The 27486-nt window shown below is 52.0% G+C and overlaps 4 protein-coding genes across 7 annotated transcripts in view; all 4 read left to right on the top strand.

Annotated features, from left to right (window-relative positions):
• The first annotated feature begins 313 nt into the window (after positions 1-313).
• On the top strand, positions 314-6767 carry LOC148042566 (proproteinase E-like). Of its 2 annotated transcripts, none has more exons than XM_087702441.1 (8): positions 314-387; positions 940-1031; positions 1194-1291; positions 1912-2046; positions 2182-2315; positions 3190-3332; positions 6216-6368; positions 6655-6767. In XM_087702441.1, the coding sequence occupies exons 1-8, from the start codon at positions 348-350 to the stop codon at positions 6676-6678; spliced, it is 819 nt and encodes a 272-aa protein (XP_087558567.1). In that variant the 5' UTR covers positions 314-347; the 3' UTR covers positions 6679-6767. The 2 variants fall into 2 exon arrangements, with proteins under 2 accessions (XP_087558567.1, XP_087558566.1); XM_087702440.1 differs by lacking the exon at positions 314-387 and adding an exon at positions 440-563.
• A 2970-nt stretch (positions 6768-9737) lies between these two features.
• LOC148042565 (proproteinase E-like) lies at positions 9738-14320 on the top strand. 2 transcript variants are annotated; one of them, XM_087702476.1, is made up of 8 exons: positions 9738-9789; positions 10305-10396; positions 10559-10656; positions 11603-11737; positions 11873-12009; positions 12870-13012; positions 13776-13928; positions 14211-14320. In XM_087702476.1, exons 1-8 carry the CDS (start codon positions 9750-9752, stop codon positions 14232-14234), a joined length of 822 nt encoding a protein of 273 aa, XP_087558602.1. In that variant the 5' UTR covers positions 9738-9749; the 3' UTR covers positions 14235-14320. The 2 variants fall into 2 exon arrangements, with proteins under 2 accessions (XP_087558602.1, XP_087558601.1); XM_087702475.1 differs by lacking the exon at positions 9738-9789 and adding an exon at positions 9842-9965.
• A 2969-nt stretch (positions 14321-17289) lies between these two features.
• Positions 17290-21859, top strand: LOC148042564 (proproteinase E-like). 2 transcript variants are annotated; one of them, XM_087702478.1, is made up of 8 exons: positions 17290-17345; positions 17862-17953; positions 18116-18213; positions 19154-19288; positions 19424-19560; positions 20408-20550; positions 21315-21467; positions 21750-21859. In XM_087702478.1, the coding sequence occupies exons 1-8, from the start codon at positions 17306-17308 to the stop codon at positions 21771-21773; spliced, it is 822 nt and encodes a 273-aa protein (XP_087558604.1). In that variant the 5' UTR covers positions 17290-17305; the 3' UTR covers positions 21774-21859. The 2 variants fall into 2 exon arrangements, with proteins under 2 accessions (XP_087558604.1, XP_087558603.1); XM_087702477.1 differs by lacking the exon at positions 17290-17345 and adding an exon at positions 17392-17521.
• Positions 21860-27396: 5537 nt separating this feature from the next.
• Positions 27397-27486, top strand: part of LOC106545878 (chymotrypsin-like elastase family member 3B) — a 5767-nt gene continuing 5677 nt past the window's right edge. The window contains exon 1 of the mRNA XM_087701901.1: positions 27397-27455. Within this exon, the coding sequence (XP_087558027.1) occupies positions 27413-27455 (43 nt within the window). The 5' untranslated portion in view covers positions 27397-27412. The remainder of the gene's footprint in view (positions 27456-27486) is intronic.

Below are 27486 nucleotides of genomic sequence, written 5' to 3'. Positions count from 1 at the left end.
GAGTCTCCTTTCTCCAAACTGTGGCAAGTTTCTAGTCCCTCCTAGCCCCAGACGCAGGTTAACCCGAGTAAGATCCGAAGAATCTCCTCGCGCTGTGGGGCCCATCATGCCCGCCCCGTGCCGCATGGATTGGCAGTGCTCTTTCTTGTTGTCCCACAAAGGTCCTGCCCCCTTGTCCTCCGAACAGCTGTGTCTCCTGGGGGGAGCACAGATAAGAGCCGGGGACACAAGATTAAACTCTGTCCTTGGGCTGCCGGAAGTGGCGACGTGTCCCCCTGGCTCCGAAAGTGGTGGCATAAAGGGCTGACGCTACTGCCTCCATCCCAGAGCGTCATTCTGCCATCAGCATGTGGAAACTTCTCGTCGCCTTCCTGCTGGCCGCTGAGGGTAAAGCACCAGCACCTGGGCAGGGGGCACACTTGGCACCTTGCTGGGCTCCTGGAAAAGCTGGAGAATGAGGATTCCCCCCAATCTTTTGCGGTTGGGTTTTCCTGCTTCGTTCGGCTGGACTGAAAGAAGCGCCTTTCTCCTGGACGAATGGACATCAGTGCTGAGCCCCAGAAGTGGGGGTGGTGGGTGGGGGAAGCTGGCACTGGGCAGCGGTAGGAAGATGGAGGGCTGTTCAGCCAATGCAGGCATGGGGTATGGGTTAGGGGGCTGCCAGGCTGCTGTGGAAGCAGGGACACCAGCTCCCTTTCCGCAGCTTCAGGCATTGAACTGGCAATTATAATATAAACACTCTATAAATTATAATAAACATTTGCAGAAGCAGTGGTAGCGTCTGGGCACCAACAAAGTTGACTAGTAACTCATTGAGCATCGGTGTGTAGCTACACCCCCATGTAGAGAGATAACAGGGGAGACAGACCTTGGAAAGGCGACTCCGTGCGACTAAGTTGTGTGATATTTTTTTCCTCTTCCCCCTCCTTTTCCGCACAGCCCACGGCTGCGGAGAGCCGGCGTATTCCCCCATCCGAACCGGGAGGGTAGTTAATGGAGAAGATGCCATTCCTTACAGCTGGCCCTGGCAGGTAAGTGGGCGATCTCCCCCCAGAAAGGCAGAATAAGCGAGGGGAGGGGGCTTCTTTCGAGAAAAGCCGCTCCCTCCTCCTGCAGACCATGAACTTTGGAGGGGAAGAGGAAGGTCTGGATGGCCGTAATGAGCCTACCCACCCAATTCTTCTTTGCTGCAGGTGTCTCTGCAATACCAGTCTGGATCTGACTTCTATCACACCTGCGGGGGCACCCTCATCCACCCCAACTGGGTGATGACCGCAGGACACTGCATCTCGTGAGTCCCCTCGGGCACCCTGGCCAGTGGTGGGATCCAAACATTTTTTACTAATGGTTCTGGGGCATGGCTTTGTGGGTGTGGCAGGGGAAGGATACTGCAAAATCTCCACTCCTGGGAAAGGTTACTGCAAAATCTCCATTCCCATGCCACTCTAGGGGAAGGATACTGCAAACTCTCCATTCCTTCTCCACTCCTGGGAAAGGTTACTGCAAAATCTCCATTCCCATCCCACTCTAGGGGAAGGATACTGCAAAATCCCCATTCCCTCCCTACTCCAGGGGAAGGATACTGCAAAATCTCCATTCCATTCCCTCCCCACCCTAACCCTAACCCTAATGCACCCCACTAGCCTGCTTTCCAGCTCTGTTCTCCTGTTCAATGCAACAAAAGAAAATCGGCTGGGAGGCAGCAGGGGCGTGGCCAGCCTATTTGCCGGTTCTCCAAACTACTCCAAATTTCCGCTACCGGTTCTACGGAACCTGTCAGAACTGGCTGAATATCACCTCTGACCGTGGCACTCCTGGCGCGGGGCTGGGGGAAGGGGTGCAGGGCAGGGGAAGGAGGGCTGAAGGAAACCCAGTGCCCCCACCACCACCCCACTTCCCCCTTTCCCCCAGCTCATACTTGAACTACAAGGTCGTTCTGGGTGAATATAACCTGGGCAAGGTAGAAGGTCCGGAACAGAATATCTTAATCAACCCGGAGGATATCTTCGTGCACCCCGGCTGGAACGAAAACTGCATCGCCTGCGGGTAAGTAGAACTATCCCTGCTGCAAAGGACGGTAGCTGGTGGGGGGGTGGGTTAGTGCCTTCTTGCAAAGGAAATCCCAGGTTGGGAAGGAAAAAGCCCCCTCCGCAACACCGGCGTCGCCTCTTCTTCTTGCAGGGACGACATTGCCCTGATCAAACTCTCCCGCCCGGCTGAGCTCAACGACAAGGTGCAGGTGGCGTGCCTCCCCCCACGAGAGGTGCTTCCCAACCATCATCCCTGCTACGTCACTGGCTGGGGCACACTCTACAGTAGGTCCTGGCTGTCGGCAGGTGCGGGAGGGGGGATGGTGGGCATGGGAATAGCAATAGCCCTTAGACTTGTATACTGCTTCATAATGCTTTTATAGCCCTCTCTGAGTGGTTTTTACAGAGTCAGACTCTTGCCCCCCAACAATCTGGATCCTCATTTTACCCACCTTAGAAGGATGGAAAGCTGAGTCAACCTTGAGCCAGTCAGGAGTTAGAGTTAGCTTGCAATATCACATTTTAACCACTGGGAGGAAAGGAAAGGAAAGGAAAGGAAAGGAAAGGAAAGGAAAGGAAGGAAGGAAGGAAGGAAGGAAGGAAGGAAGGAAGGAAGGAAAGAAAAATAACAATAGCACTTAGACTTATATACCACTTCACAGTGCTTCACAGCCTCTCTAAGCAGTTTACAGAGTCAGCCTCTTGCCCCCAACAATTTGGGTCCTCATTTCACTGACCTAGGAAGGCTGAATCAACCATGAGCCACTCAGGATCGAACTGCTGGCAGTGGAGCAGAGTTAGCCTGCAAAACTGCATTCTAACTACTGGGAAGGAAGGAAGGAAGGAAGGAAGGAAGGAAGGAAGGAAGGAAGGAAGGAAGGAAGGAAGGAAGGAAAGAAGGAATAGCACTTATAGACTGCTTCACAATTCTTCATATCCCCCTCTAAATGGTTTACAGAATCAGCTTATTGCCCCCAACAATCTGGGTCCTCATTTGACCCACCTCGGAAGGATGGAAGGCTGAGTCAACCTTGAGCTGGTCAGCATCGAACTGCTGGCAGTGGGGCAGAGTTAGCCTGCAATAGTGCATTTTAACCACTGGGCCACTCTGGAAAGAGCGAAGCCATTCACTGGGGAAGGGGGAATGTTTCTCTTCCAGCCGGAGGCTACATCCCTGACATCCTGCAGCAGGCGCTTCTGCCAGTGGTGGACTACCCACATTGCTCCCAGCCGGACTGGTGGTCAACCGTGGTCAAGGAGAACATGGTGTGTGCCGGTGGGGACATCAAAGCTGCCTGCAATGTGAGTAAAAGCACGGAGGGGGTCCCGGGTACAGTTGGAGTTCAGAGATCAGGGGGCAAAGGAAGCTGGCATCTTCCTGGATTAGCAGCTCTGGCATTGCCACCCCCCATACAATCCAATCAGAATAGAGCTGGAAGGGATCTTGGAGGTCATCTAGTCCAGCGGTCACCAACTAGTGGTCCGTGAAAATTTTTTTGGTGGTGCACAGAAAAATTAATTGCATTTTTTGCATTGCACTAAATCAGGAGTCCTCAAACTACGGCCCCTGGGACAGATACGTGCAATGAACGCTTGTGTTGCTGCAGAGAGTCTCCCACTTCGGGGTCTTTTTGTGTGGGTTAGAAGGGGGCAGAAATTCTGACTTGGGGTCTCCTTTATCCTCCTAGTGGGGGGCTTTGGCGAAGGCTGGAGGGAAGAGTTGCTGGTGGCAAAGAGCCGGAGGGCCTCGTTCCAGTGGGGCTGCATCATGGCCTGGAACTGGCTGATCATCTCAGCCCGCTGAGCCTCCAGGCGCCGGTCCCTGGCCTTGCACTCCCGCAGGTCTTCCCTCTGCTTGGAAAGCCTATGCTCCTAGTCCTCAGTGTGGTGCTGCTTCTGCTGAGTCTCCTTCTCGGTCAGATCCAATTTGAACTGAGCTGTTTTGCCAACTCTTTCTCCTGGTGGCTGCTTAGCTCCAGCAACTGCTTCCTGTTGGGGCCCTAAGGAGCCCAGGCAGGTGAGGAGTGGCTGGCAGGGGAGGGGTGAGTCGAGGCCAGCGAGGCGCCCCTCGACATGAGTGGCATCCAGTTTCGGGAGCCCCGAAAGCAAGTGGAAGTTATTTTGAAGACTGAAACGGACTCCAGTGTTAACGGCAGCCGAGGAGGGAAAGGTGCACTTTGGCAGGGCTTCCACAGCGCTGTGGAAGCCCTGTCAAAATGCACCTTTCCCGCCTCGGCTGCAGCAGGGATCGTGCCTTCACTTTATCTTTCTCCTCCTCCTCCTCCTCCCCTTCCACCCTCAGTAGCAGAAACGGCAGCCGGGCTGGGGAAGGGGCACTTTCGCAGGGCTTGAATCCAGAGGGGGGAAGAGAGAAAGAAGGAGTGTATGAGGGTGGGAGATTTCCTAAACCCCATTGAATCCAGAGGAGGGAAGAAAGAAAGAAAGAGGAAGTGTGTGCACAGGAGTGGGGATTTTCTAAAAATCCCATTGAATCCAGAGGAGGGAAGAGAGAAAGAAAGAAGGAGTGTCTGAGGGTGGGAGATTTCCTAAACCCCATTGAATCCAGAGGAGGGAAGAAAGAAAGAAAGAAAGAAAGAGGAAGTGTGTGCACAGGAGTGGGGATTTTCTAAAAATCCCATTGAATCCAGAGGAGGGGAGAGAGAAAGAAAGAAGGAGTGTATGAGGATGGGAGATTCCCTAAACCCCATTGAATCCAGAGGAGGGAAGAAAGAAAGAAAGAAAGAGGAAGTGTGTGCACAGGAGTGGGGATTTTCTAAAAATCCCATTGAATCCAGAGGAGGGGAGAGAGAAAGAAAGAAGGAGTGTATGAGGGTGGGAGATTTCCTAAACCCCATTGAATCCAGAGGAGGAGTGTGTGTGTATTTGTGTGTGTGTGTGTGTGTGTGTGTGTGTGTGTGAGAGAGAGAGAGAGAGAGAGAGAGAGAGAGAGAGAGAGAGAGAGAGAGAGAGAGAGAGACTATCACTGTGTTGTAGCTTATGATTCTTGATGAATGTATTGTATTTTATTTTATTTATGTACACCTAAGACAAATTCCTTGGGGGTTCCAATCACACTTGGGTAATAAACTATTGTACTCTACTCTACTCTACTCATTTCTATTTCAATTCTAATAAGGAGTTTAGCTTCTCTCTCTTGAAAATGTAAGCTAGCATAATGCAAGCTAGCTTTAGCTTTCAAACAGTTCATTTAGTGACCAAAGTTACAACTGCCGATGACCATTTTTCACACTTAGCGACCATTTTTCATACTTAGCGACCGTTGAAGCATCCTCATGGTCACGTGATCCAAATTTTGATGTTTGGCAACAGATTCATATTTATGATGCTTTCAGTGTCCTGGGGTCATATAATCGCCTTGTGTGACCTTTTGACAAAATAAAATTTTTTAATCAAGCCGCCGCCCCCCCTCCCCCCCTGCGTCAATGGTGTCCCTCTTTACCAATCTGAAAATCTGGTCACCTTAGTATAGGGGAATAAGTCCAGACAAGACAATCTCTTCTTAAAAACCTCCAGGGATGGCATTGTGTGGAAATTAGGCTGCCCCTGATTGCGTTGTGTGACTGGACAAAACACTGTGTTGCTGGAGAAAATCCCTCTGAGGCAGTGGTGGGTTGCAGCCGGTACGTCCCAGTACAGGGGTAACGTTGTCTGCCGGGAGCACCAGGTACTGTTCCGGTACAGTGCTCCGGAGGGCCCACCCACCCGCTCAAGCTCCTTACCTGTATTTAAGCTCTTCGGCGCTTCCGCGCATGAAGCATCTGCTGCTTGCGCAACGCTCCGCCGAGCAGCTGTGCATCGCGGAGGCGTCGCGGAGGGATCACGGAGGTAAGGACGTGCTGCACGCATGCATGCGGGAGACGCCAGGCCCCGTTGTACCGTACCCGTTGCAACGGGATCTGGAACCCACCACTGCCCCTGAGGATCCTGTCCCTCAGATGGGGGGGCTCTGTAAGCAGCAGTCCCCTCCCTGGGAGACAGCAGCAGAGAAGTATTTGCACGGATGACCGAGGCACACAAGGCCATCCCCTTGTCCTGCCGTTTACAAGCTTTCTGGGCACGAGAGAAACAGAGAGAGAGACAGAGAGAGACAGAGAGAGAGAGACAGAGAAAGAGAGACAGAGAGAGAGAAGCAGTGTGTTTCTGAGGATGCATTACATATTTCAGGGTGACTCCGGTGGCCCCCTGAATTGCCCAGCTGCTGACGGCCGGTGGTACGTCCACGGGGTGACCAGCTTTGTCTCGGCCTGGGGCTGCAATACCCTGAAGAAGCCCACCGTCTTCACCCGCGTCTCGGCTTTCCTCCCCTGGATTGAGCAGGTATTGCTCAGCCCCCATATCAGAGGGGTGGGTGGGTGGGTGGGTATTATAGAGAGACCCCCTGCCCTCTTTGGAGTTCGCCCTGTCCCTTCGTCTCCAAGTGGGACAATTCACTCGAGGTTTGCCCTTGAGCGATGCCGGGGTCTACCCTTTTCCACCGGCCAACTCAACACCTCGGCCAGCGGGAGGAACCAAGTTTTGTGGGTCAGGCCGTGTTTGCACGCTCACAAACCTGTGTGCCTTTTGCACACTGCCTAATGCCAGATTGTGGGTTTTTGCCTTGCAGATCATTTCCAGCAACTCCGGTTAAGCAGAAACGTGTGGCGTTTTCCAGATTGGACTTTGCTTGTATAAAATAAATAATTACTACTAATAATAATAAATATCTTTCTGGCTGCAGCACATTGTCCTCTGGTTGTTGTTGTTGTTGTTGTTGTTCTTCTTCTTCTTCTTCTTCTTCTTCTTCCTCCTCCTCCTCCTCTTCTTCTTCTTCCTCCTCCTCCTTCCTCTTCCTTCTTCTTTTCTTCCGTTTCCTCCTCTTCCTCTCTTCTTCTTCTTCTTCCTCCTTCTCCTCCTCCTCCACCCTCCTCCTCTCTTTTTCTTCTTCTTCCTCCCGCTCCCCCTCCTCCTCCTCCTCCTCTTCTTCTTCCTCCTCCTCCTTCCTCTTCCTCCTTCCTTCTTCTTCTTCCTTCTCCTCCTCTTCCTCTCTTCTTCTTCTTCTTCCTCCTTCTCCTCCTCCTCCTCCTCCCTCCTCCTCTCTTTTTCTTCTTCTTCCTCCCGCTCCCCCTCCTCCTCCTCCTCCTCTTCTTCTTCTTCTTCCTCCTCCTCCTCCCTCCTTCCTCCTCCTTCTTGGTCTTGTTCGAATCTTTCCTCTCCACTGTCATTTGGGTGTGTTTGTGTGCCACTGTCTTTAGGACGTGGTGGCTCATTGGCTAAAGATGCTGAACCTGTCAGTGAGCTCCCGTGACTTGGCCAGCTTCTGCCAACCTAGCAGTCCGAAAGCACATAAAAAATGCAAGTAGAAAAAATAGGGAGCACCTTTAGTGGGAAGGTAACAGCGCTCCCTGCACCTTCAGCATTTAGTCATGCCGGCCACATGACCACGGAGACGTCTTTGGACAGCGCTGGCTCTTCGGCTTTGAAACGGAGATGAGCACCACCCCCTAGAGTCGGGAACAGCTAGCACGTATGTGCAAGGAGGGGAACCTTTACCTTTTACCTTGCTGTCTTTGGAGGGGACACACATGCCCCAATGAGGCTTCGATTCCCCTCACCCTTCACCCTCTCTGACCCTGATGAAGGGTGTGCCAAACTCAGCCGCACTCAACCCACATACATGCCTACAGTAGCTCTCAAAAGATTCAAACAAAAGGGAAATCTTTTACTAGCTTTGAAAGAGAGTCATTAGTCACCCTTTCCGTAGTAAGAGGAAGAGTTGGTGGCCCACGACAAGCAAAAATAAAAGCCTCTGGCCCTTCCGTGGATGCCTCGGGCCATCACAGCTGGCAGGAAGACCGTGTGTGTGTGTGTGTGTGTGTGAGAAAGAGCAAATTGACTATTATATGGCTAGTGTATTATATTAGTAAGGCCACACCTAGAATATTGGATCCAGTTTTGGTCACTAAATTATAAAAAAAAGATGTGGAGAGTCTAGAAAAAGTGCAGAGAAGAGCAACCAGGATGATGAGGGGACTGAGGCTAAAAATACGATGAACGGTTGCTTAGGAAATTGGGCAAGAGGGGAGAACAGAAGCCACAGCTAAACTAACAGCCTGGGGTACATGAAAGGAATGTAAAGGAACAAACAAACACACACACACACACACACACACACACACACACACACACACACACACACAGGGTCTTCCCTGCTAGCTGTGATGGCCCGAGGCATTCATGGAGGGCCAGAGGCCCTGATTTTAATTAGATATAAAAAAGATGTTGGGACTCTAGAAAAAGTGCAGAGAAGATAACAAACAGGATTAGAGGACTGGAGGCTAAAACATACGAAGAACGGTTGCAGGAACTGGGCATGGCTGGTCTAGTGAAGAGAAGGACCAGGGGAGGCAGAATAGCAGCCTTCCAATATTTGCGGGGCTGCCACAGAGAGGAGAGGATCAAGCTATTTCCCAAAGTCCCCAAAGGCCAGACAAGGAATAATGGATGGAAACTGAACAAGGAGAGATTCAACCTAGAAATAAGGAGGAATTTCCTGACAGGGAGGACAATCCAATGGAACAGAAGTTGCCTTCGGGAGTTGTGGGAGCTTCATCACTGGAAGCTTTCAAAAAGAGACTGGACTGCCACCTGTCAGGAATGGTCCAGGGTCTCCTCCTTGGGTGGGAGGGGTTGGACTAGATGACCTACAAGGTCCTTTGCATTTCGGTTAATCTGAATCTATCTGGGATGATCAAAGGACTGGAGGCTAAAACATATGATGAATGGTTGCAGGAACTGGGCATGGCTAGTCTAGTGAAGAGAAGGACCAAGGGAGAGCAGTCTTCCAATATTTGAGGGGCTGTAAATTTGATGGGGCTCAAGCTATTCTCCAAAGGACCCGAAGGCCAGACAAGAAATAATGGATGGAAACTGATCCAGGATAGATTCAACTTGGAAATACGGATACATTTTCTGACAGGGAGAGCAATCAACCCATGGAGCAGAAGTTGCCTTCGGAAGTTGTGGCAGATTCACCCTGGAGGCTTTCAAGAAGAGACTGGAGTGCCATCCGTCAGCAATGGCGTAGGGTCTCCTGCTTGGGGTGGAGGGTTGGACTAGATGACCTCCAAGGTCCTTCCAACTCTGTTAATCTGTTAAATCTGGGCTAAAGCTTTCAAGAAGAAACTGGACTGCCATCTGTCAGAAACTCCATTAATCTGTTATTCCTCCCGCCAGCATTGAGGAAGGGGCTTCTTGGCAGGTGAGCCCTGCTCTGTCAAGAAGAGAGCCAGCCAGGACTGGATGCCAGCTTCCCCAAGCCTCGAACCCTTGGCCTTCAGCGTGTGAGATCTCCCCCACTTGTCTCTGAGCAACTGAGTCCTTTCTCCAAACTGTGGCAAGTTTCTAGTCCTCCTAGCTCAGACGCAGGTTAACCCGAGTAAGATCCAAAGAATCTCCTTGCGCTGTGGGGCCCATCACACCCTCGCCCTGCCAGCATGGATTGGCAGTGCTCTTTCTTGTTGTCCCACAAAGGTCCCTGCCCCCTTGTCCTCCGAACAGCTGTGTCTCCTGGGGGGAGCACAGATAAGAGCCGGGACACAAGATTAAACTCTGTCCTTGGGCTGCCGGAAGTGGCGACGTGTCCCCCTGGCTCCGAAAGTGGTGGCATAAAAGGGGGCTGACGCTACTGCCTCCATCCGAGAGGGTCATTCTGCCATCAGCATGTGGAAACTTCTCGTCGCCTTCCTGCTGGCCGCTGAGGGTAAAGCACCAGCACCTGGGCAGGGGGCACGCTTGGCACCTTGCTGGGCTCCTGGAAAAGCTGGAGAATGAGGATTCCCCCCAATCTTTTGCGGTTGGGTTTTCCTGCTTCGTTCGGCTGGACTGAAAGAAGCGCCTTTCTCCTGGACGAATGGACATCAGTGCTGAGGCCCAGAAGTGGGGGTGGTGGGTGGGGAAGCTGGCACTGGGCAGCGGTAGGAAGATGGAGGGCTGTTCAGCCAATGCAGGCATGGGGTATGGGTTAGGGGGCTGCCAGGCTGCTGTGGAAGCAGGGACACCAGCTCCCTTTCCGCAGCTTCAGGCATTGAACTGGCATTTGCAGAAGCAGTGGTAGTGTCTGGGCACCAACAAAGTTGACTAGTAACTCATTGAGCATCGGTGTGTAGCTACACCCCCATGTAGAGAGATAACAGGGGAAACAGACCTTGGAAAGGCGACTCCGTGCGACTAAGTTGTGTGATATTTTTTTCCTCTCCCCCCCCCTTTTCCGCTCAGCCCACGGCTGCGGAGAGCCGGCGTATTCCCCCATCCGAACCGGGAGGGTAGTTAACGGAGAAGATGCCATTCCTTACAGCTGGCCCTGGCAGGTAAGTGGGCGATCTCCCCCCAGAAAGGCAGAATAAGCCGAGGGGAGGGGCTTCTTTCGAGAAAAGCCGCTCCCTCCTCCTGCAGACCATGAACTTTGGAGGGGGAGAGGAAGGTCTGGATGGCCGTAATGAGTCTACCCACCCAATTCTTCTTTGCTGCAGGTGTCCCTGCAATACCAGTCTGGATCTGACTTCTATCACACCTGCGGGGGCACCCTCATCCACCCCAACTGGGTGATGACCGCAGGGCACTGCATCTCGTGAGTCCCACGGCCTCCTGGCCAGTGGTGGGAGCCAAACATTTTTTACTAATGGTTCTGTGGGCGTGGCTTGGTGGGTGTGGCAGGGGAAGGATACTGCAAAATCTCCATTCGTCCCCACTCCAGGGGGAAGGATACTACAAAATCTTCATTCCTTCTCCACTTCTGGGAAAGGTTACTGCAAAATCTCCATTCCCTCCCTACTCCAGGGGAAGGATACTGCAAAATCTCCATTCCGTCCCCACTCCAGGGAAGGATACTGCAAAATCTCCATTCCCCACTCCAGGGGAAGGATACTGCAAAATCCCCATTCCCTCCCCACTCCAGGGGAAGGATACTGCAAAATCTCCATTCCGTCCCCACTCCAGGGGAAGGATACTGCAAAATCTCCATTCCGTCCCCACTCCAGGGGAAGGATACTGCAAAATCTCCATTCCTTCTCCACTTCTGGAAAGGTTACTGCAAAATCTCCATTCCCATCCCACTCTAGGGAAGGATACTGCAAAATCCCCATTCCCTCCCCACTCCAGGGGAAGGATACTGCAAAATCTCCATTTCTTCTCCTCTTCTGGGAAAGGTTACTGCAAAATCTCCATTCCCATCCCGCTCTAGGGAAGGTTGCTACAAAATCTCCATTCCCTGCCCACCCCACCCTAACCCTAATGCACCCCACTAGGCACCCCACTAGCCTGCTTTCCAGCTCTGTTCTCCTGTTCAGGACAACAAAAGAAGATCGGCTGGGAGGCAGCAGGGGCATGGCCAGCCTATTTGCCGGTTCTCAAAACTACTCCAAATTTCCGCTACCGGTTCTACGGAACCTGTCAGAACTGGCTGGATACCACCTCTGACTGTGGCACTCCTGGCACAGGGCTGGGGGAAGGAGGACTGAAGGAGACCCAGTGCCCCACCACCACTCCATCTCACTCCACTTCCCCCTTTCCCCCAGCTCATACTTGAACTACAAGGTCGTTCTGGGTGAACATAACCTGGGCAAGGTAGAAGGTCCGGAACAGAATATCCTAATCAACCCAGAGGATATCTTCGTGCACCCAGGCTGGGACGAAAACTGCATCACCTGCGGGTGAGTAGAACTATCCCTGCTGCAAAGGACGGTAGCTGGTGGGGGGGTGGGTTAGTGCCTTCTTGCAAAGGAAATCCCAGGCTGGGAAGGAAAAAGCCCCCTCTGCAACACCGGCGCCGCCTCTTCTTCTTGCAGGGACGACATCGCCCTGATCAAACTCTCCCGCCCGGCTGAGCTCAACGACAAGGTGCAGGTGGCGTGCCTCCCCCCACGAGGAGAGGTGCTTCCCAACCATCATCCCTGCTACGTCACTGGCTGGGGCACACTCTACAGTAGGTCCTGGCTGTCGGCGGGTGGGGGAGGGGGGAAGGTGGGCATGGGAATAGCAATAGCCCTTAGACTTGTATACTGCTTCATAATGCTTTTATAGCCCTCTCTGAGTGGTTTTTACAGAGTCAGCCTCTTGCCCCCCAACAATCTGGATCCTCATTTTACCCACCTTAGAAGGATGGAAAGCTGAGTCAACCTAGAGCCTGTCAGGATCGAGCTGCTGGCAGTTGGGTAGAGTTAGCTTGCAATATCACATTTTAACCACTGGGAGGAAAGGAAGGAAGGAAGGAAGGAAGGAAGGAAGGAAGGAAAGAAAGAAAAATAACAATAGCACAGACTTATATACCACTTCACAGTGCTTCACAGCCTCTCTAAGCAGTTTACAGAGTCAGCCTCATGCCCCCCAACAATCTGGCTCCTCATTTCACTGACCTAGGAAGGCTAAGTCTGAGCCACTCAGGATTGAACTGCTGGCAGTGGAGAGAGTTAGCCTGCAAAACCGCATTCTAAATACTGGGAAGGGAAGGAAGGAAGGAAGGAAGGAAGGAAGGAAGGAAGGAAGGAAGGAAGGAGGGAGGGAGGGAAGGAAGGAAGGAAGGAAGGAAGGAAGGAAGGAATAGCACTTATAGACTGCTTCACAATTCTTCATAGCCCGCTCTAAACGGGGCCTATTACCCCCAACAATCTGGGTCCTCATTTGACCCACCTCGGAAGGAGGGAAGACTGAGTCAACCTTGAGCCGGTCAGCATCGAACTGCTGGCAGTGGGACAGAGTTAGCCTGTAATACTGCATTTTAACCACTGGGCCACTCTGGAAAGAGCGAAGCCATTCACTGGGGAAGGGGGAATGTTTCTCTTCCAGCCGGAGGCTACATCCCTGACATCCTGCAGCAGGCGCTTCTGCCAGTGGTGGACTACCCACATTGCTCCCAGCCGGACTGGTGGTCAACTGTGGTCAAGGAGAACATGGTGTGTGCCGGTGGGGACATCAAAGCTGCCTGCAATGTGAGTAAAAGCACGGAGGGGGTCCTGGGTACAGTTGGAGTTCAGAGATCAGGGGGCAAAGGAAGCTGGCATCTTCCTGGATTAGCAGCTCTGGCATTGCCACCCCCCATCCAATCCAATCAGAATAGAGCTGGAAGGGACCTTGGAGGTCATCTAGTCCAGCGGTCACCAACTAGTGGTCCGTGAAAATTTTTTGGGTGGTGCACAGAAAAATTAATTGCATTTTTTACATTGCACTAAATCAGGGGTCCTCAAACTACGGCCCCTGGGACGGATACGTGCAATGAAGGCTCGTGTTGCTGCAGAGGGTCTCCTGTTTTGGGGGTCTTTTTGTGTGGGTTGGAAGGGGGCAGAAATTCTGACTTGGGGTCTGCTTCAGCCTCCTAGTGGGGGGCTTTGGGCGAAGGCTAGAGAGAAGAGCCGCTGGTGGCGAAGAGCTTGAGGGCCTCGTTCCAGTGGGACTCCATCATGGCCTGGAACTGGCTGACCATCTCAGCCCACTGAACCCCCAGTCGCCAGTACCTGGCCTTGCACTCCCACAGGTCTTCCCTCTGTTTGGAAAGCCTATGCTGGTAGTCCTCAGTGAGGTGCTTCTGCTGAGCCTCCTTCTCGGTCAGATCCAATTTGAACTGAGCTCTTTTGCCAACTCTTTCTCCTGGTGGCTGCTTAGCTCCAGCAACTGCTTCCGGTTGGGGGAAGGAGGAGAGGGAGAGGGAGAGAGGGAGAAGCCAGTGTGTTTCTGAGGATGCATTACATATTTCAGGGTGACTCCGGTGGCCCCCTCAATTGCCCAGCTGCTGACGGCCGGTGGTACGTCCACGGGGTGACCAGCTTCGTCTCGGTCTGGGGCTGCAACACCTTGAAGAAGCCCACCGTCTTCACCCGCGTCTCGGCTTTCCTCCCCTGGATTGAGCAGGTATTGCTCAGCCCCCATATCAGAGGGTTTGGTGGGTGGGTATTATAGAGAGACCCCCTGCCCTCTTTGGAGTTCGCCCTGTCCCTTCGTCTCCAAGTGGGACAATTCACTCGAGGTTTGCCCTTGAGCGATGCCAGGGTCTACCCTTTTCCACCGGCCAACTCAACACCTTGGCCAGCGTGAGGAACCAAGTTTTGTGGGTCAGGCCGTGTTTGCACGCTCACAAACCTGTGTGCCTTTTGCACACTGCCTAATGCCAGATTGTGGGTTTTTGCCTTGCAGATCATTTCCAGCAACTCCGGTTAAGCAGAAACGTGTGGTGTTTTCCAGATTGGGCTTTGCTTGTATAAAATAAATAATTACTACTAATAATAAATATCTTTCTGGCTGCAGCACATTGTCCTCTGGTTGTTGTTGTTGTTGTTGTTGTTGTTCTTCTTCTTCTTCTTCTTCTTCTTCTTCTTCCTCCTCCTCCTTCTCTTCTTCTTCTTCCTCCTCCTCCCCTCTTCCTTCTTCCTTCTTCTTTTCTTCCGTTTCCTCCTCTTCCTCTCTTCTTCTTCTTCTTCCTCCTTCTCCTCCTCCTCCTCCCTCCTCCTCTCTTTTTCTTCTTCTTCCTCCCGCTCCCCCTCCTCCTCCTCCTCCTCTTCTTCTTCTTCCTCCTCCTCCTTCCTCTTCCTCCCTTCCTTCTTCTTCTTCCTTCTCCTCCTCTTCCTCTCTTCTTCTTCTTCTTCCTCCTTCTCCTCCTCCTCCTCCTCCCTCCTCCTCTCTTTTTCTTCTTCTTCCTCCCGCTCCCCCTCCTCCTCCTCCTCCTCTTCTTCTTCTTCTTCCTCCTCCTCCTCCCTCCTTCCTCCTCCTTCTTGGTCTTGTTCGAATCTTTCCTCTCCACTGTCATTTGGGTGTGTTTGTGTGCCACTGTCTTTAGGACGTGGTGGCTCATTGGCTAAAGATGCTGAACCTGTCAGAGTGAGCTCCCGTGACTTGGCCCAGCTTCTGCCAACCTAGCAGTCCGAAAGCACATAAAAAATGCAAGTAGAAAAAATAGGGAGCACCTTTAGTGGGAAGGTAACAGCGCTCCCTGCACCTTCAGCATTTAGTCATGCCGGCCACATGACCACGGAGACGTCTTTGGACAGCGCTGGCTCTTCGGCTTTGAAACGGAGATGAGCACCACCCCCTAGAGTCGGGAACAGCTAGCACGTATGTGCAAGGAGGGGAACCTTTACCTTTTACCTTGCTGTCTTTGGAGGGGACACACATGCCCCAATGAGGCTTCGATTCCCCTCACCCTTCACCCTCTCTGACCCTGATGAAGGGTGTGCCAAACTCAGCCGCACTCAACCCACATATATGCCTACAGTAGCTCTCAAAAGATTCAAACAAAAGGGAAATCTTTTACTAGCTTTGAAAGAGAGTCATTAGTCACCCTTTCCGTAGTAAGAGGAAGAGTTGGCGGCCCACGACAAGCAAAAATAAAAGCCTCTGGCCCTTCCGTGGATGCCTCGGGCCATCACAGCTGGCAGGGAAGACCGTGTGTGTGTGTGTGTGTGTGTGAGAAAGAGCAAATTGACTATTATATGGCTAGTGTATTATATTAGTAAGGCCACACCTAGAATATTGGATCCAGTTTTGGTCACTAAATTATTAAAAAAAGATGTGGAGAGTCTAGAAAAAGTGCAGAGAAGAGCAACCAGGATGATGAGGGGACTGGAGGCTAAAAATACGATGAACGGTTGCTTAGGAAATTGGGCAAGAGGGGAGAACAGAAGCCACAGCTAAACTAACAGCCTGGGGTACATGAAAGGAATGTAAAGGAACAAACACACACACACACACACACACACACACACACACACAGGGTCTTCCCTGCTAGCTGTGATGGCCCGAGGCATTCATGGGAGGGCCAGAGGCCCTGATTTTAATTAGATATAAAAAAGATGTTGGGACTCTAGAAAAAGTGCAGAGAAGATAACAAACAGGATTAGAGGACTGGAGGCTAAAACATACGAAGAACGGTTGCAGGAACTGGGCATGGCTGGTCTAGTGAAGAGAAGGACCAGGGGAGGCAGGAGAGCAGCCTTCCAATATTTGAGGGGCTGCCACAGAGAGGAGAGGATCAAGCTATTTCCCAAAGTCCCCAAAGGCCAGACAAGGAATAATGGATGGAAACTGAACAAGGAGAGATTCAACCTAGAAATAAGGAGGAATTTCCTGACAGGGAGGACAATCCAATGGAACAGAAGTTGCCTTCGGGAGTTGTGGGAGCTTCATCACTGGAAGCTTTCAAAAAGAGACTGGACTGCCACCTGTCAGGAATGGTCCAGGGTCTCCTCCTTGGGTGGGAGGGGTTGGACTAGATGACCTACAAGGTCCTTTGCATTTCGGTTAATCTGAATCTATCTGGGATGATCAAAGGACTGGAGGCTAAAACATATGATGAATGGTTGCAGGAACTGGGCATGGCTAGTCTAGTGAAGAGAAGGACCAAGGGAGAGCAGTCTTCCAATATTTGAGGGGCTGTAAATTTGATGGGGCTCAAGCTATTCTCCAAAGGACCCGAAGGCCAGACAAGAAATAATGGATGGAAACTGATCCAGGATAGATTCAACTTGGAAATACGGATACATTTTCTGACAGGGAGAGCAATCAACCCATGGAGCAGAAGTTGCCCTCGGAAGTTGTGGGAGATTCACCCTGGAGGCTTTCAAGAAGAGACTGGAGTGCCATCCGTCAGCAATGGCGTAGGGTCTCCTGCTTGGGGTGGAGGGTTGGACTAGATGACCTCCAAGGTCCCTTCCAACTCTGTTAATCTGTTAAATCTGGGCTAAAGCTTTCAAGAAGAAACTGGACTGCCATCTGTCAGAAACTCCATTAATCTGTTATTCCTCCCGCCAGCATTGAGGAAGGGGCTTCTTGGCAGGTGAGCCCTGCTCTGTCAAGAAGAGGCCAGCCAGGACTGGATGCCAGCTTCCCCAAGCCTCGAACCCTTGGCCTTCAGCGTGTGAGATCTCCCCCACTTGTCTCTGAGCAACTGAGTCCTTTCTCCAAACTGTGGCAAGTTTCTAGTCCCTCCTAGCTCAGACGCAGGTTAACCCGAGTAAGATCCAAAGAATCTCCTTGCGCTGTGGGGCCCATCACACCCTCGCCCTGCCAGCATGGATTGGCAGTGCTCTTTCTTGTTGTCCCACAAAGGTCCCTGCCCCCTTGTCCTCCGAACAGCTGTGTCTCCTGGGGGGAGCACAGATAAGAGCCGGGGACACAAGATTAAACTCTGTCCTTGGGCTGCCGGAAGTGGCGACGTGTCCCCCTGGCTCCGAAAGTGGTGGCATAAAAGGGCTGACGCTACTGCCTCCATCCGAGAGGGTCATTCTGCCATCAGCATGTGGAAACTTCTCGTCGCCTTCCTGCTGGCCGCTGAGGGTAAAGCACCAGCACCTGGGCAGGGGGCACACTTGGCACCTTGCTGGGCTCCTGGAAAAGCTGGAGAATGAGGATTCCCCCCAATCTTTTGCGGTTGGGTTTTCCTGCTTCGTTCGGCTGGACTGAAAGAAGCGCCTTTCTCCTGGACGAATGGACATCAGTGCTGAGCCCCAGAAGTGGGGGTGGTGGGTGGGGGAAGCTGGCACTGGGCAGCGGTAGGAAGATGGAGGGCTGTTCAGCCAATGCAGGCATGGGGTATGGGTTAGGGGGCTGCCAGGCTGCTGTGGAAGCAGGGACACCAGCTCCCTTTCCGCAGCTTCAGGCATTGAACTGGCATTTGCAGAAGCAGTGGTAGCGTCTGGGCACCAACAAAGTTGACTAGTAACTCATTGAGCATTGGTGTGTAGCTACACCCCCATGTAGAGAGATAACAGGGGAGACAGACCTTGGAAAGGCGACTCCGTGCGACTAAGTTGTGTGATATTTTTTTCCTCTTCCCCCTCCTTTTCCGCTCAGCCCACGGCTGCGGAGAGCCGGCGTATTCCCCCATCCGAACCGGGAGGGTAGTTAATGGAGAAGATGCCATTCCTTACAGCTGGCCCTGGCAGGTAAGTGGGCGATCTCCCCCCAGAAAGGCAGAATAAGCGAGGGGAGGGGGCTTCTTTCGAGAAAAGCCGCTCCCTCCTCCTGCAGACCATGAACTTTGGAGGGGGAGAGGAAGGTCTGGATGGCCGTAATGAGCCTACCCACCCAATTCTTCTTTGCTGCAGGTGTCCCTGCAATACCAGTCTGGATCTGACTTCTATCACACCTGCGGGGGCACCCTCATCCACCCCAACTGGGTGATGACCGCAGGACACTGCATCTCGTGAGTCCCCACGGGCATCCTGGCCAGTGGTGGGAGCCAAACATTTTTTACTAATGGTTCTGGGGCATGGCTTGGTGGGTGTGGCAGGGGAAGGATACTGCAAAATTTCCATTCCGTCCCCACTCCAGAGGAAGGATACTACAAAATCTTCATTCCTTCTCCACTTCTGGGAAAGGTTACTGCAAAATCTCCATTCCCTCCCTACTCCAGGGGAAGGATACTGCAAAATCTCCATTCCGTCCCCACTCCAGGGGAAGGATACTGCAAAATCTCCATTCCCCACTCCAGGGGAAGGATACTGCAAAATCCCCATTCCCTCCCCACTCCAGGGGAAGGATACTGCAAAATCTCCATTCCGTCCCCACTCCAGGGGAAGGATACTGCAAAATCTCCATTCCGTCCCCACTCCAGGGGAAGAATACTGCAAAATCTCCATTCCTTCTCCACTTCTGGGAAAGGTTACTGCAAAATCTCCATTCCCATCCCACTCTAGGGGAAGGATACTGCAAAATCCCCATTCCCTCCCCACTCCAGGGGAAGGATACTGCAAAATCTCCATTTCTTCTCCTCTTCTGGGAAAGGTTACTGCAAAATCTCCATTCCCATCCCGCTCTAGGGGAAGGTTGCTACAAAATCTCCATTCCCTGCCCACCCCAACCCTAACCCTAATGCACCCCACTAGCCTGCTTTCCAGCTCTGTTCTCCTGTTCAGGACAACAAAAGAAGATCGGCTGGGAGGCAGCAGGGGCATGGCCAGCCTATTTGCCGGTTCTCAAAACTACTCCAAATTTCCGCTACCGGTTCTACGGAACCTGTCAGAACTGGCTGGATACCACCTCTGACTGTGGCACTCCTGGCACAGGGCTGGGGGAAGGAGGACTGAAGGAGACCCAGTGCCCCACCACCACTCCATCTCACTCCACTTCCCCCTTTCCCCCAGCTCATACTTGAACTACAAGGTCGTTCTGGGTGAACATAACCTGGGCAAGGTAGAAGGTCCGGAACAGAATATCCTAATCAACCCAGAGGATATCTTCGTGCACCCAGGCTGGGACGAAAACTGCATCTCCTGCGGGTGAGTAGAACTATCCCTGCTGCAAAGGACGGTAGCTGGTGGGGGGGTGGGTTAGTGCCTTCTTGCAAAGGAAATCCCAGGCTGGGAAGGAAAAAGCCCCCTCTGCAACACCGGCGCCGCCTCTTCTTCTTGCAGGGACGACATCGCCCTGATCAAACTCTCCCGCCCGGCTGAGCTCAACGACAAGGTGCAGGCGGCGTGCCTCCCCCCACGAGGAGAGGTGCTTCCCAACCATCATCCCTGCTACGTCACTGGCTGGGGCACACTCTACAGTAGGTCCTGGCTGTCGGTGGGTGGGGGAGGGGGGAAGGTGGGCATGGGAATAGTAATAGCCCTTAGACTTGTATACTGCTTCATAATGCTTTTATAGCCCTCTCTGAGTGGTTTTTACAGAGTCAGCCTCTTGCCCCCCAACAATCTGGATCCTCATTTTACCCACCTTAGAAGGATGGAAAGCTGAGTCAACCTTGAGCCAGTCAGGATCGAGCTGCTGGCAGTTGGGTAGAGTTAGCTTGCAATATCACATTTTAACCACTGGGAGGAAAGGAAGGAAGGAAGGAAGGAAGGAAGGAAGGAAGGAAGGAAGGAAGGAAGGACGGACGGAAGGAAAGAAAGAAAGAAAAATAACAATAGCACAGACTTATATACCACTTCACAGTGCTTCACAGCCTCTCTAAGCAGTTTACAGAGTCAGCCTCTTGCCCCCCAACAATCTGGCTCCTCATTTCACTGACCTAGGAAGGCTAAGTCTGAGCCACTCAGGATTGAACTGCTGGCAGTGGAGAGAGTTAGCCTGCAAAACCGCATTCTAAATACTGGGAAGGAAGGAAGGAAGGAAGGAAGGAAGGAAGGAAGGAAGGAAGGAAGGAAGGAATAGCACTTATAGACTGCTTCACAATTCTTCATAGCCCCCTCTAAACGGGGCCTATTACCCCCAACAATCTGGGTCCTCATTTGACCCACCTCGGAAGGATGGAAGGCTGAGTCAACCTTGAGCCGGTTAGGATTGAATTGCTGGCAGTGGGGCAGAGTTAGCCTGCAATACTGCATTTTAACCACTGAGCCACCCTGGAAAGAGCGAAGCCATTCACTGGGGAAGGGGGAATGTTTGTCTTCCAGCCGGAGGCTACATCCCTGACATCCTGCAGCAGGTGCTTCTGCCAGTGGTGGACTACCCACATTGCTCCCAGCCGGACTGGTGGTCAACTGTGGTCAAGGAGAACATGGTGTGTGCCGGTGGGGACATCAAAGCTGCCTGCAACGTGAGTAAAAGCACGGAGGGGGTCCTGGGTACAGTTGGAGTTCAGAGATCAGGGGGCAAAGGAAGCTGGCATCTTCCTGGATTAGCAGCTCTGGCATTGCCACCCCCCATCCAATCCAATCAGAATAGAGCTGGAAGGGATCTTGGAGGTCATCTAGTCCAGCGGTCACCAACTAGTGGTCCGTGAAAATTTTTTGGGTGGTGCACAGAAAAATTAATTGCATTTTTTACATTGCACTAAATCAGGGGTCCTCAAACTACGGCCCCTGGGACGGATACGTGCAATGAAGGCTCGTGTTGCTGCAGAGGGTCTCCTGTTTTGGGGGTCTTTTTGTGTGGGTTGGAAGGGGGCAGAAATTCTGACTTGGGGTCTGCTTCAGCCTCCTAGTGGGGGGCTTTGGGCGAAGGCTGGAGGGAAGAGCCGCTGGTGGAAGAAGAGCTGGAGGGCCTCGTTCCAGTGGGACTGCATCATGGCCTGGAACTGGCTGACCATCTCAGCCCACTGAACCCCCAGTCGCCAGTACCTGGCCTTGCACTCCCACAGGTCTTCCCTCTGTTTGGAAAGCCTATGCTGGTAGTCCTCAGTGAGGTGCTTCTGCTGAGCCTCCTTCTTGGTCAGATCCAATTTGAACTGAGCTCTTTTGCCAACTCTTTCTCCTGGTGGCTGCTTAGCTCCAGCAACTGCTTCCGGTTGGGGGAAGGGGGAGAGGGAGAGGGAGAGAGGGAGAAGCCAGTGTGTTTCTGAGGATGCATTACATATTTCAGGGTGACTCCGGTGGCCCCCTGAATTGCCCAGCTGCTGACGGCCGGTGGTACGTCCACGGGGTGACCAGCTTCGGCTCGGCCTGGGGCTGCAACACCCTGAAGAAGCCCACCGTCTTCACCCGCGTCTCGGCTTTCGTCCCCTGGATTGAGCAGGTATTGCTCAGCCCCCATATGAGAGGGGTGGGTGGGTGGGTATTATAGAGAGACCCCCTGCCCTCTTTGGAGTTCGCCCTGTCCCTTCGTCTCCAAGTGGGACAATTCACTCGAGGTTTGCCCTTGAACGATGCCAGGGTCTACCCTTTTCCACCGGCCAACTCAACACCTCGGCCAGCGGGAGGAACCAAGTTTTGTGGGTCAGGCCGTGTTTGCACGCTCACAAACCTGTGTGCCTTTTGCACACTGCCTAATGCCAGATTGTGGGTTTTTGCCTTGCAGATCATTTCCAGCAACTCCGGTTAAGCAGAAACGTGTGGCGTTTTCCAGATTGGGCTTTGCTTGTATAAAATAAATAATTACTACTAATAATAAATATCTTTCTGGCTGCAGCACATTGTCCTCTGGTTGTTGTTGTTGTTGTTGTTGTTGTTGTTGTTGTTGTTCTTCTTCTTCTTCTTCTTCCTCCTCCTCCTCCTCCTCCTCTTCTTCCTCCTCCTCCTTCCTCTTCCTTCTTCCTTCTTCTTTTCTTCCGTTTCCTCCTCCTCTCTTCTTCTTCTTCTTCTTCTTCTTCTTCTTCTTCTTCTTCTTCTTCTTCTTCTTCCTCCTCCTTCCTTCTTCTTTTCTTCCGTTTCCTCCTCCTCTCTTCTTCTTCTTCTTCTTCTTCTTCTTCTTCTTCCTCCTCCTCCTCCTATTGCTTCCTTCTTCTTCCTCCTCCTCCTCCTTCTCTTTCCTTCTTCTTCTTCCTTCTCCTCCTCCTCTCTTCTTCTTCTTCTTCTTCTTCCTCCTCCTCCTCCCTTCTTCTTTTCTTCCTTTTCCTCCTCCTCTCTTCTTCTTCTTCCTCTTCCTCCTCCTCCTCCTTCTTCTTCTTCCTCCTCCTCCTCCTTCTCTCTTCTTCTTCTTCTTCCTTCTCCTCCTCCTCTCTTCTTCTTCTTTTTCTTCTTCTTCTTTTTCTTCCTCCTTCCTTCTTCTTCTTCCTTCTCCTCCTCTTCCTCTCTTCTTCTTCTTCCTTCTCCTCCTCCCTCCTCCTCTCTTTTTCTTCTTCTTCCTCCCGCTCCCCCTCCTCCTCTTCTTCTTCTTCCTCCTCCTCCTCCTCCTCCTCCTCCCTTTCACCTTACTCCTCCTCCTTCTTGGTCCTGTTCGAATCCTTCCTCTCCACTGTCATTTGGGTGTTTGTGTGTGCCACTGTCTTTGGGACGTAGTGGCTCATTGGCTAAAGACACTGAACCTGTCAGAGTGAGCTCCTGTGACTTGTCCCAGTTTCTGCCAACCTAGCAGTCCGAAAGCACATAAAAAATGCAAGTAGAAAAAATAGGGAGCACCTTTAGTGGGAAGGTAACAGCACTCCCTGCACCTTCAGCATTGAGTCATGCCAGCCACATGACCACAGAGACGTCTTTGGACAGTGCTGCCTCTTCGGCTTTGAAACGGAGATGAGCACCACCCCCTAGAGTCAGGAACGACCAGCACATATGTGCAAGGAGGGGAACCTTTACCTTTTACCTTGTTGTCTTTGGAGGGGACACACACGCCCCAATGAGGCTTCGATTCCCCTCACCCTTCACTCTCTCTGACCCTGATGAAGGGTGTGCCAAACTCAGCCACACTCAACCCACATATATGCCTACAGTAGCTCTCAAAAGATTCAAACAAAAGGGAAATCTTTTACTAGCTTTGAAAGAGAATCATTAGTCACCCTTTCCGTAGTAAGAGGAAGAGTTGGCGGCCCACGACAAGCAAAAATAAAGGCGGGATATACATAAATATGTTTTTTTAACCCCATAAATTTAAGAAGAGAGAGCTAAATCCAGAAGCTTCATTTCTGACACCACTTTGGACCCACATTCAATCTGTTTTCATCCTTTGTGATGGCCATAAATATCAAGAGTTGCCTCCTCTGAGTTCTACCAGCAGGCAAAATAGGGAGAGGGAGGGAGAAAAAGAAAGAAATAAAGAAAAAGAGAGAGGAAGAAATAAAGAAGAAAGAAAGAGAGAAAGAAAGAAAAAAGAAAAGAGGAGAGGAAGGAAAGAAAGAAAAAGAATGAAAGGGGAGAGAGAGAAGGGAGGGAGAAAGAGAAAGAAAGGGAAAGAGAAAGAAAGAGGGAGGAAGAAAGAAAAGAGGGAAGAAAAGAGAAAGAAAAAGAAAAAGAAAGAGGAAAGGGAAAGAAAGAGGAAAGAGAAAGAAAGAGAGAGAAAAAGAATGAAAGAAAGGAGGGAGAAAGAGAATGAATGAAAGGTACAGAGAAAGAAAGAAGACAGAGAGCGAGAGAGAAAGAAAGAAAAAAGAAAAGAGGAAAGGAAGGAAAGAAAGAAAAAGAATGAAATTGGGGAAAGAGAAGGGAGGGAGAAAGAGAAAGAACCAAAAAGAGAGAAAGAAAGAGGGAGAAAGAAAGAAAGAAAGAAAGAAGAGAGGGAAGGAAGAAAAGAGAAAGAAAGAAAAAGAAAGAGGAAGGAGAAAGAAAGAAAGAGAGAGAGAAAAAGAATGAAAGAAAAGGAGGGAGAAAGACAAAAAAATAAAAGGGGACAAAGAAAGAGGGAGAAAGAAAGAAGACAGAAAGAAAGAAAGAAAGAAGGAGGGAGGGAGGAGGGAGGAAAGAGGGAGGAGAGAGAGAGAGGGAGGGAGGGAGAGAGAGAGAGAAACCAGCCCAACATCAAAGAAGAAGCTTCTTTCTGTCTCGTGGGCTGGTAGGGAGAAGGCTGGGTGGGGGCCTCAGAAGAAAGCTACATGTAGGGGCGGGGGCCACTTGTACATCTCTCTGCCGGAAGAATCTGTCCACAAAGAAGGACAAACATATTTGAAGGCCCTCTGTGAGGCTACAATACACATGGGTTGCTATAAAACAGGACCTCTAAAGCCCCACTTTCCCCCACAAGAGACCCTTGAGAAAAGTGCTTCAGGCAGGCTGTCCTAATTGGGTGGGTGGGTGGGTCTGGATCTTCTCCCCAATGCCAGAGTTAGGAAATACAACCAACCAGGGGCCGGTCCAGAAATGAAGTCAGAATAATCCCCTTTCCTATTAAGCCCTTTGGGCCAAGCGACTATGCTGATTGGGGGGGAGGGGGGAGTTGCAACATCCCTATCTGGGTGGGTGGGCTTGCACAGAGGCAGCCCCCTCCTCAAGACACCGCAAGGCAGGGTGGAAGACCGATGCCCATCAGCCGAAGTCGTTCCTGGGGATATCCCCACCCAACCCGCCCGGATAGATTTCGTCCTGTTAGGATTATACTTTGCTGGAATAGATTAATGGTAAGTCCTCAATATACAGCCACAATTCAGCCCGACATTTATGTTGCTAAGCGAGAAACTTGCTCAGTGAGTGAGCCCTGCTCCGTTTTACGACTTTTTTTGTCACGTCCATTCTTATGTTAGGGACATCGTCGTTAAGGGAATCTGACTCCCCTGTTGACTTCGTTTGTCAGAAAGTCGTAAAGGGGGATTGTGTGACCCCATCCGAGACGCTGCACCGTCATAAATAAGAATCGGTTGCCAAGTGTCCGAATCAGTGGTGGGTTCCTACCAGTTTGGACTGGTTCGGCCGAACCGGTAGTGGTTTGACGGCCTGGGTTGCTGGAACCGGCAGCGACACAGGCTGGCCATGCCCCGAACCGGTTCTCCTGGTGGCGCAGAACACTTTTTATTGTAACGCGCATACGTGCACTGCGCGCCCATGAGTGAACCAGCAGTAGTGGCTGCTGGGACCCACCCCTGGTCCGACTGTAAGTCACGCGATCATGGGGATGCTGAATCGGTCATTAAATGTGAAACATGGTCGCAAGTCCATTTTTTCCAGTGCCGTCGTGACTTCAAATGGTCACTAAACAAACTGTTGTAAGTCGAGGACCACCTGTACACATACACAGCTGTGCAGAACTGGCAGATACTCAGAGGTCATTTAGTCTATTCCAGGGATCAGGAAACTTAAACACGCAAAGAGCCACAAAGGTCCTAACTGGAAGCCCCCCCCCTTTCAATTCTGGAGCCGAATGGAAGTCCAGTTCCCTCACCATAGAGTCTCTCCTAGTGTAGCATCCTTTTTCCTCTCCTGACAGGAGGTCCAGTTCCCCCACCATAGAGTTTCCTCCTAGTGTGGCGTCCTTTTTCCTCTGCTGACTGGAGCTCCGGTTCCCCCACCGTAGAGCCTCCTCCTAGCACAACATCCTTTTTCCTCTGCTGACTGAAGCCCCGGTTCCTCCACCATAGAGTCTCCTCCTAGTGTAGCGTACTTTTTCCTCTCCTGACCACAAGTCCAGTTCCCCCACCATAGAGTCTCCTCCTAGCATGGCATCCTTTTTCCTCTACCTGTCCTAACCGAAAGACCTATCAATAGTGGAGCCGACCGGCAACAGGGAGCTGCAGCAGAGGGATGAAAGAGCCACATGCAGCTCCAGAGCCACAAGTTGCCTTCCCCTGGTCTAGCCCGAAGGTGTCGAAGGAAATACGAATGGCCCTGTACACTTGGGGGGCTGGCCAGAATCACAGGGGGAAAAGACTCTAGGACTTGAAGTTTGGAGAGGTCTGTTTTCCTCGTTTCAAACAACTCCGAAGCCCACTCCTCCCACCTTAACTGAACTCATGGGCATCTTGGATCTAGAGAGGGGAGGGGTGTCAGCCAGAACAGCCCCCTGGCGAAATTGGAGAGCCTTCGGTCAGCTGTTCATAGAAACGGGCCCCTGCCAGGAAATGGGATTTCCCACACGGGGAAAGGAGGATAAGGAGCTGGAGGGGGGCTCCCCAGACCCCCCACCCCCAAATTTTCCACAGGGCAGGAAACACACCCTTTGGATTACACACACACACATGCACAAACATATGTGGTGTTCACACCCTTTCCAGATTATACCGCTGCTAAGTCAAGGCTTGCCAAGTGAAGCATTCTGGGCAACAAAATAAATAAATTCACACCACCCGTATTACATAAACCTCTAGAGACAAAGGCTGGGTCCTGACCGCCACATCTGGATCTAATGCCAAGCAGGAGAAAAACTCAGGGTGGTTTGGCACCCCGCCGGCGTCTGCCAGGAAATCCCCTGCGAGCCAGCCCAGAAATCCTTCTTTCTTCCTTTTTTTCCCCCTCTGGTAAAAGGTAAAGGTGAAGGTTCCCCTCGTACCTATGTGCTAGTCGTTCCTGACTCTAGGGGACGGTGCTCATCTCCGTTTCAAAGCCGAAGAGCCAGCGCTGTCCGAAGATGTCTCCGTGGTCATGTGGCCGGCGTGACTAAACCAGGAGTGGGTTGCTGCAGTTGAGTGTAAATTGTTCTGCATATGCGCAGAACATGAAAAAAATGATAAGCCAGCAGTGATGACCGGGCAACCGGTTTGGGGGCATGGCCAGCCTGCCATCCCTACCTGTTCAGTGACCTAGTCCCAATTTCCACTACCAGTTCACCGGAACCGATGGGAACTGGTAGCAACCCACCTCTGGACTCAACGCCGAAGGCTCACGGAACACTGTTCCCTTCCCACCAAAGGTGGTTCCTATTCTTCTACTTGCATTTTTGGCATGCTTTCGGCTAGGTTGGCAGAAGCTTGGACAAGTCACGGGAGCTCACTCCGTTACGCGGCACTAGGGGTTCGAACCGCTGAACTGCCGACCTTTCTGATCGACAAGCGCAGCATCTTAGCCACAGAGCCACCGCGTTCCCTCTGGAGGGGGTTCCAAAAGCGATGGGGATCAGCCAGTGTCAAGGAGGGATTGGACGGAGAACGGGGAGGAAATGTCTCCTGACCCTCACGTCAACTCAGCCCCTGGCCTTGGCAGCTTCCAGGCCTTCCTCGCCTGGACAAGGAGCCAGCTGTGGCTTTCCCTGGGGAGCAGGCCAGCTTTCCGGGCCTTGTCTGACTCCGCCAAGGGCACCGCGGGCACCGACACACCTGCGCCCAAGGTCCCTGTGGCAGCTGCGGGGGTATTTAAGGCTCAGGATGGCCTGTAAGCCATTCTGAAAAGATGCTGTCGCTGCTGATTTCCTGCGTCCTGTTGGTGGCTGGTGGTAAAGACTCATCCCCCCACTTCTCCCCCCC

This window comes from Thamnophis sirtalis, unplaced genomic scaffold (genome assembly GCF_051295495.1).
Source record: "Thamnophis sirtalis isolate CommonGarterSnake01/CBP01778 unplaced genomic scaffold, rThaSir2_p1.2 scaffold_15, whole genome shotgun sequence".
Taxonomy (NCBI): domain Eukaryota; kingdom Metazoa; phylum Chordata; class Lepidosauria; order Squamata; family Natricidae; genus Thamnophis; species Thamnophis sirtalis.
Note: the sequence above shows the minus strand (reverse complement) of the source record. Positions and strands in the feature narration are given on the sequence as shown.

What these genes read in the sequence shown, in the direction of transcription:
- LOC148042566 (XM_087702440.1), top strand. Translation starts at nt 455, where the DNA reads ATGAGGATTCCCCCCAATCTTTTGCGGTTGGGTTTTCCTGCTTCGTTC. An exon ending in CTTACAGCTGGCCCTGGCAG is followed by an intron (nt 1,032 to 1,193) that starts GTAAGTGGGCGA and finishes TCTTTGCTGCAG; the next exon opens with GTGTCTCTGCAATACCAGTC. An exon ending in TCCTCCCCTGGATTGAGCAG is followed by an intron (nt 6,369 to 6,654) that starts GTATTGCTCAGC and finishes TTTGCCTTGCAG; the next exon opens with ATCATTTCCAGCAACTCCGG.
- LOC148042565 (XM_087702475.1), top strand. Translation starts at nt 9,857, where the DNA reads ATGAGGATTCCCCCCAATCTTTTGCGGTTGGGTTTTCCTGCTTCGTTC. An exon ending in GAAAACTGCATCACCTGCGG is followed by an intron (nt 11,738 to 11,872) that starts GTGAGTAGAACT and finishes TTCTTCTTGCAG; the next exon opens with GGACGACATCGCCCTGATCA. An exon ending in TGGCTGGGGCACACTCTACA is followed by an intron (nt 12,010 to 12,869) that starts GTAGGTCCTGGC and finishes TTTCTCTTCCAG; the next exon opens with CCGGAGGCTACATCCCTGAC.
- LOC148042564 (XM_087702477.1), top strand. Translation starts at nt 17,413, where the DNA reads ATGAGGATTCCCCCCAATCTTTTGCGGTTGGGTTTTCCTGCTTCGTTC. An exon ending in ATCAGTGCTGAGCCCCAGAA is followed by an intron (nt 17,522 to 17,861) that starts GTGGGGGTGGTG and finishes TTTTCCGCTCAG; the next exon opens with CCCACGGCTGCGGAGAGCCG. An exon ending in ACCGCAGGACACTGCATCTC is followed by an intron (nt 18,214 to 19,153) that starts GTGAGTCCCCAC and finishes CCTTTCCCCCAG; the next exon opens with CTCATACTTGAACTACAAGG.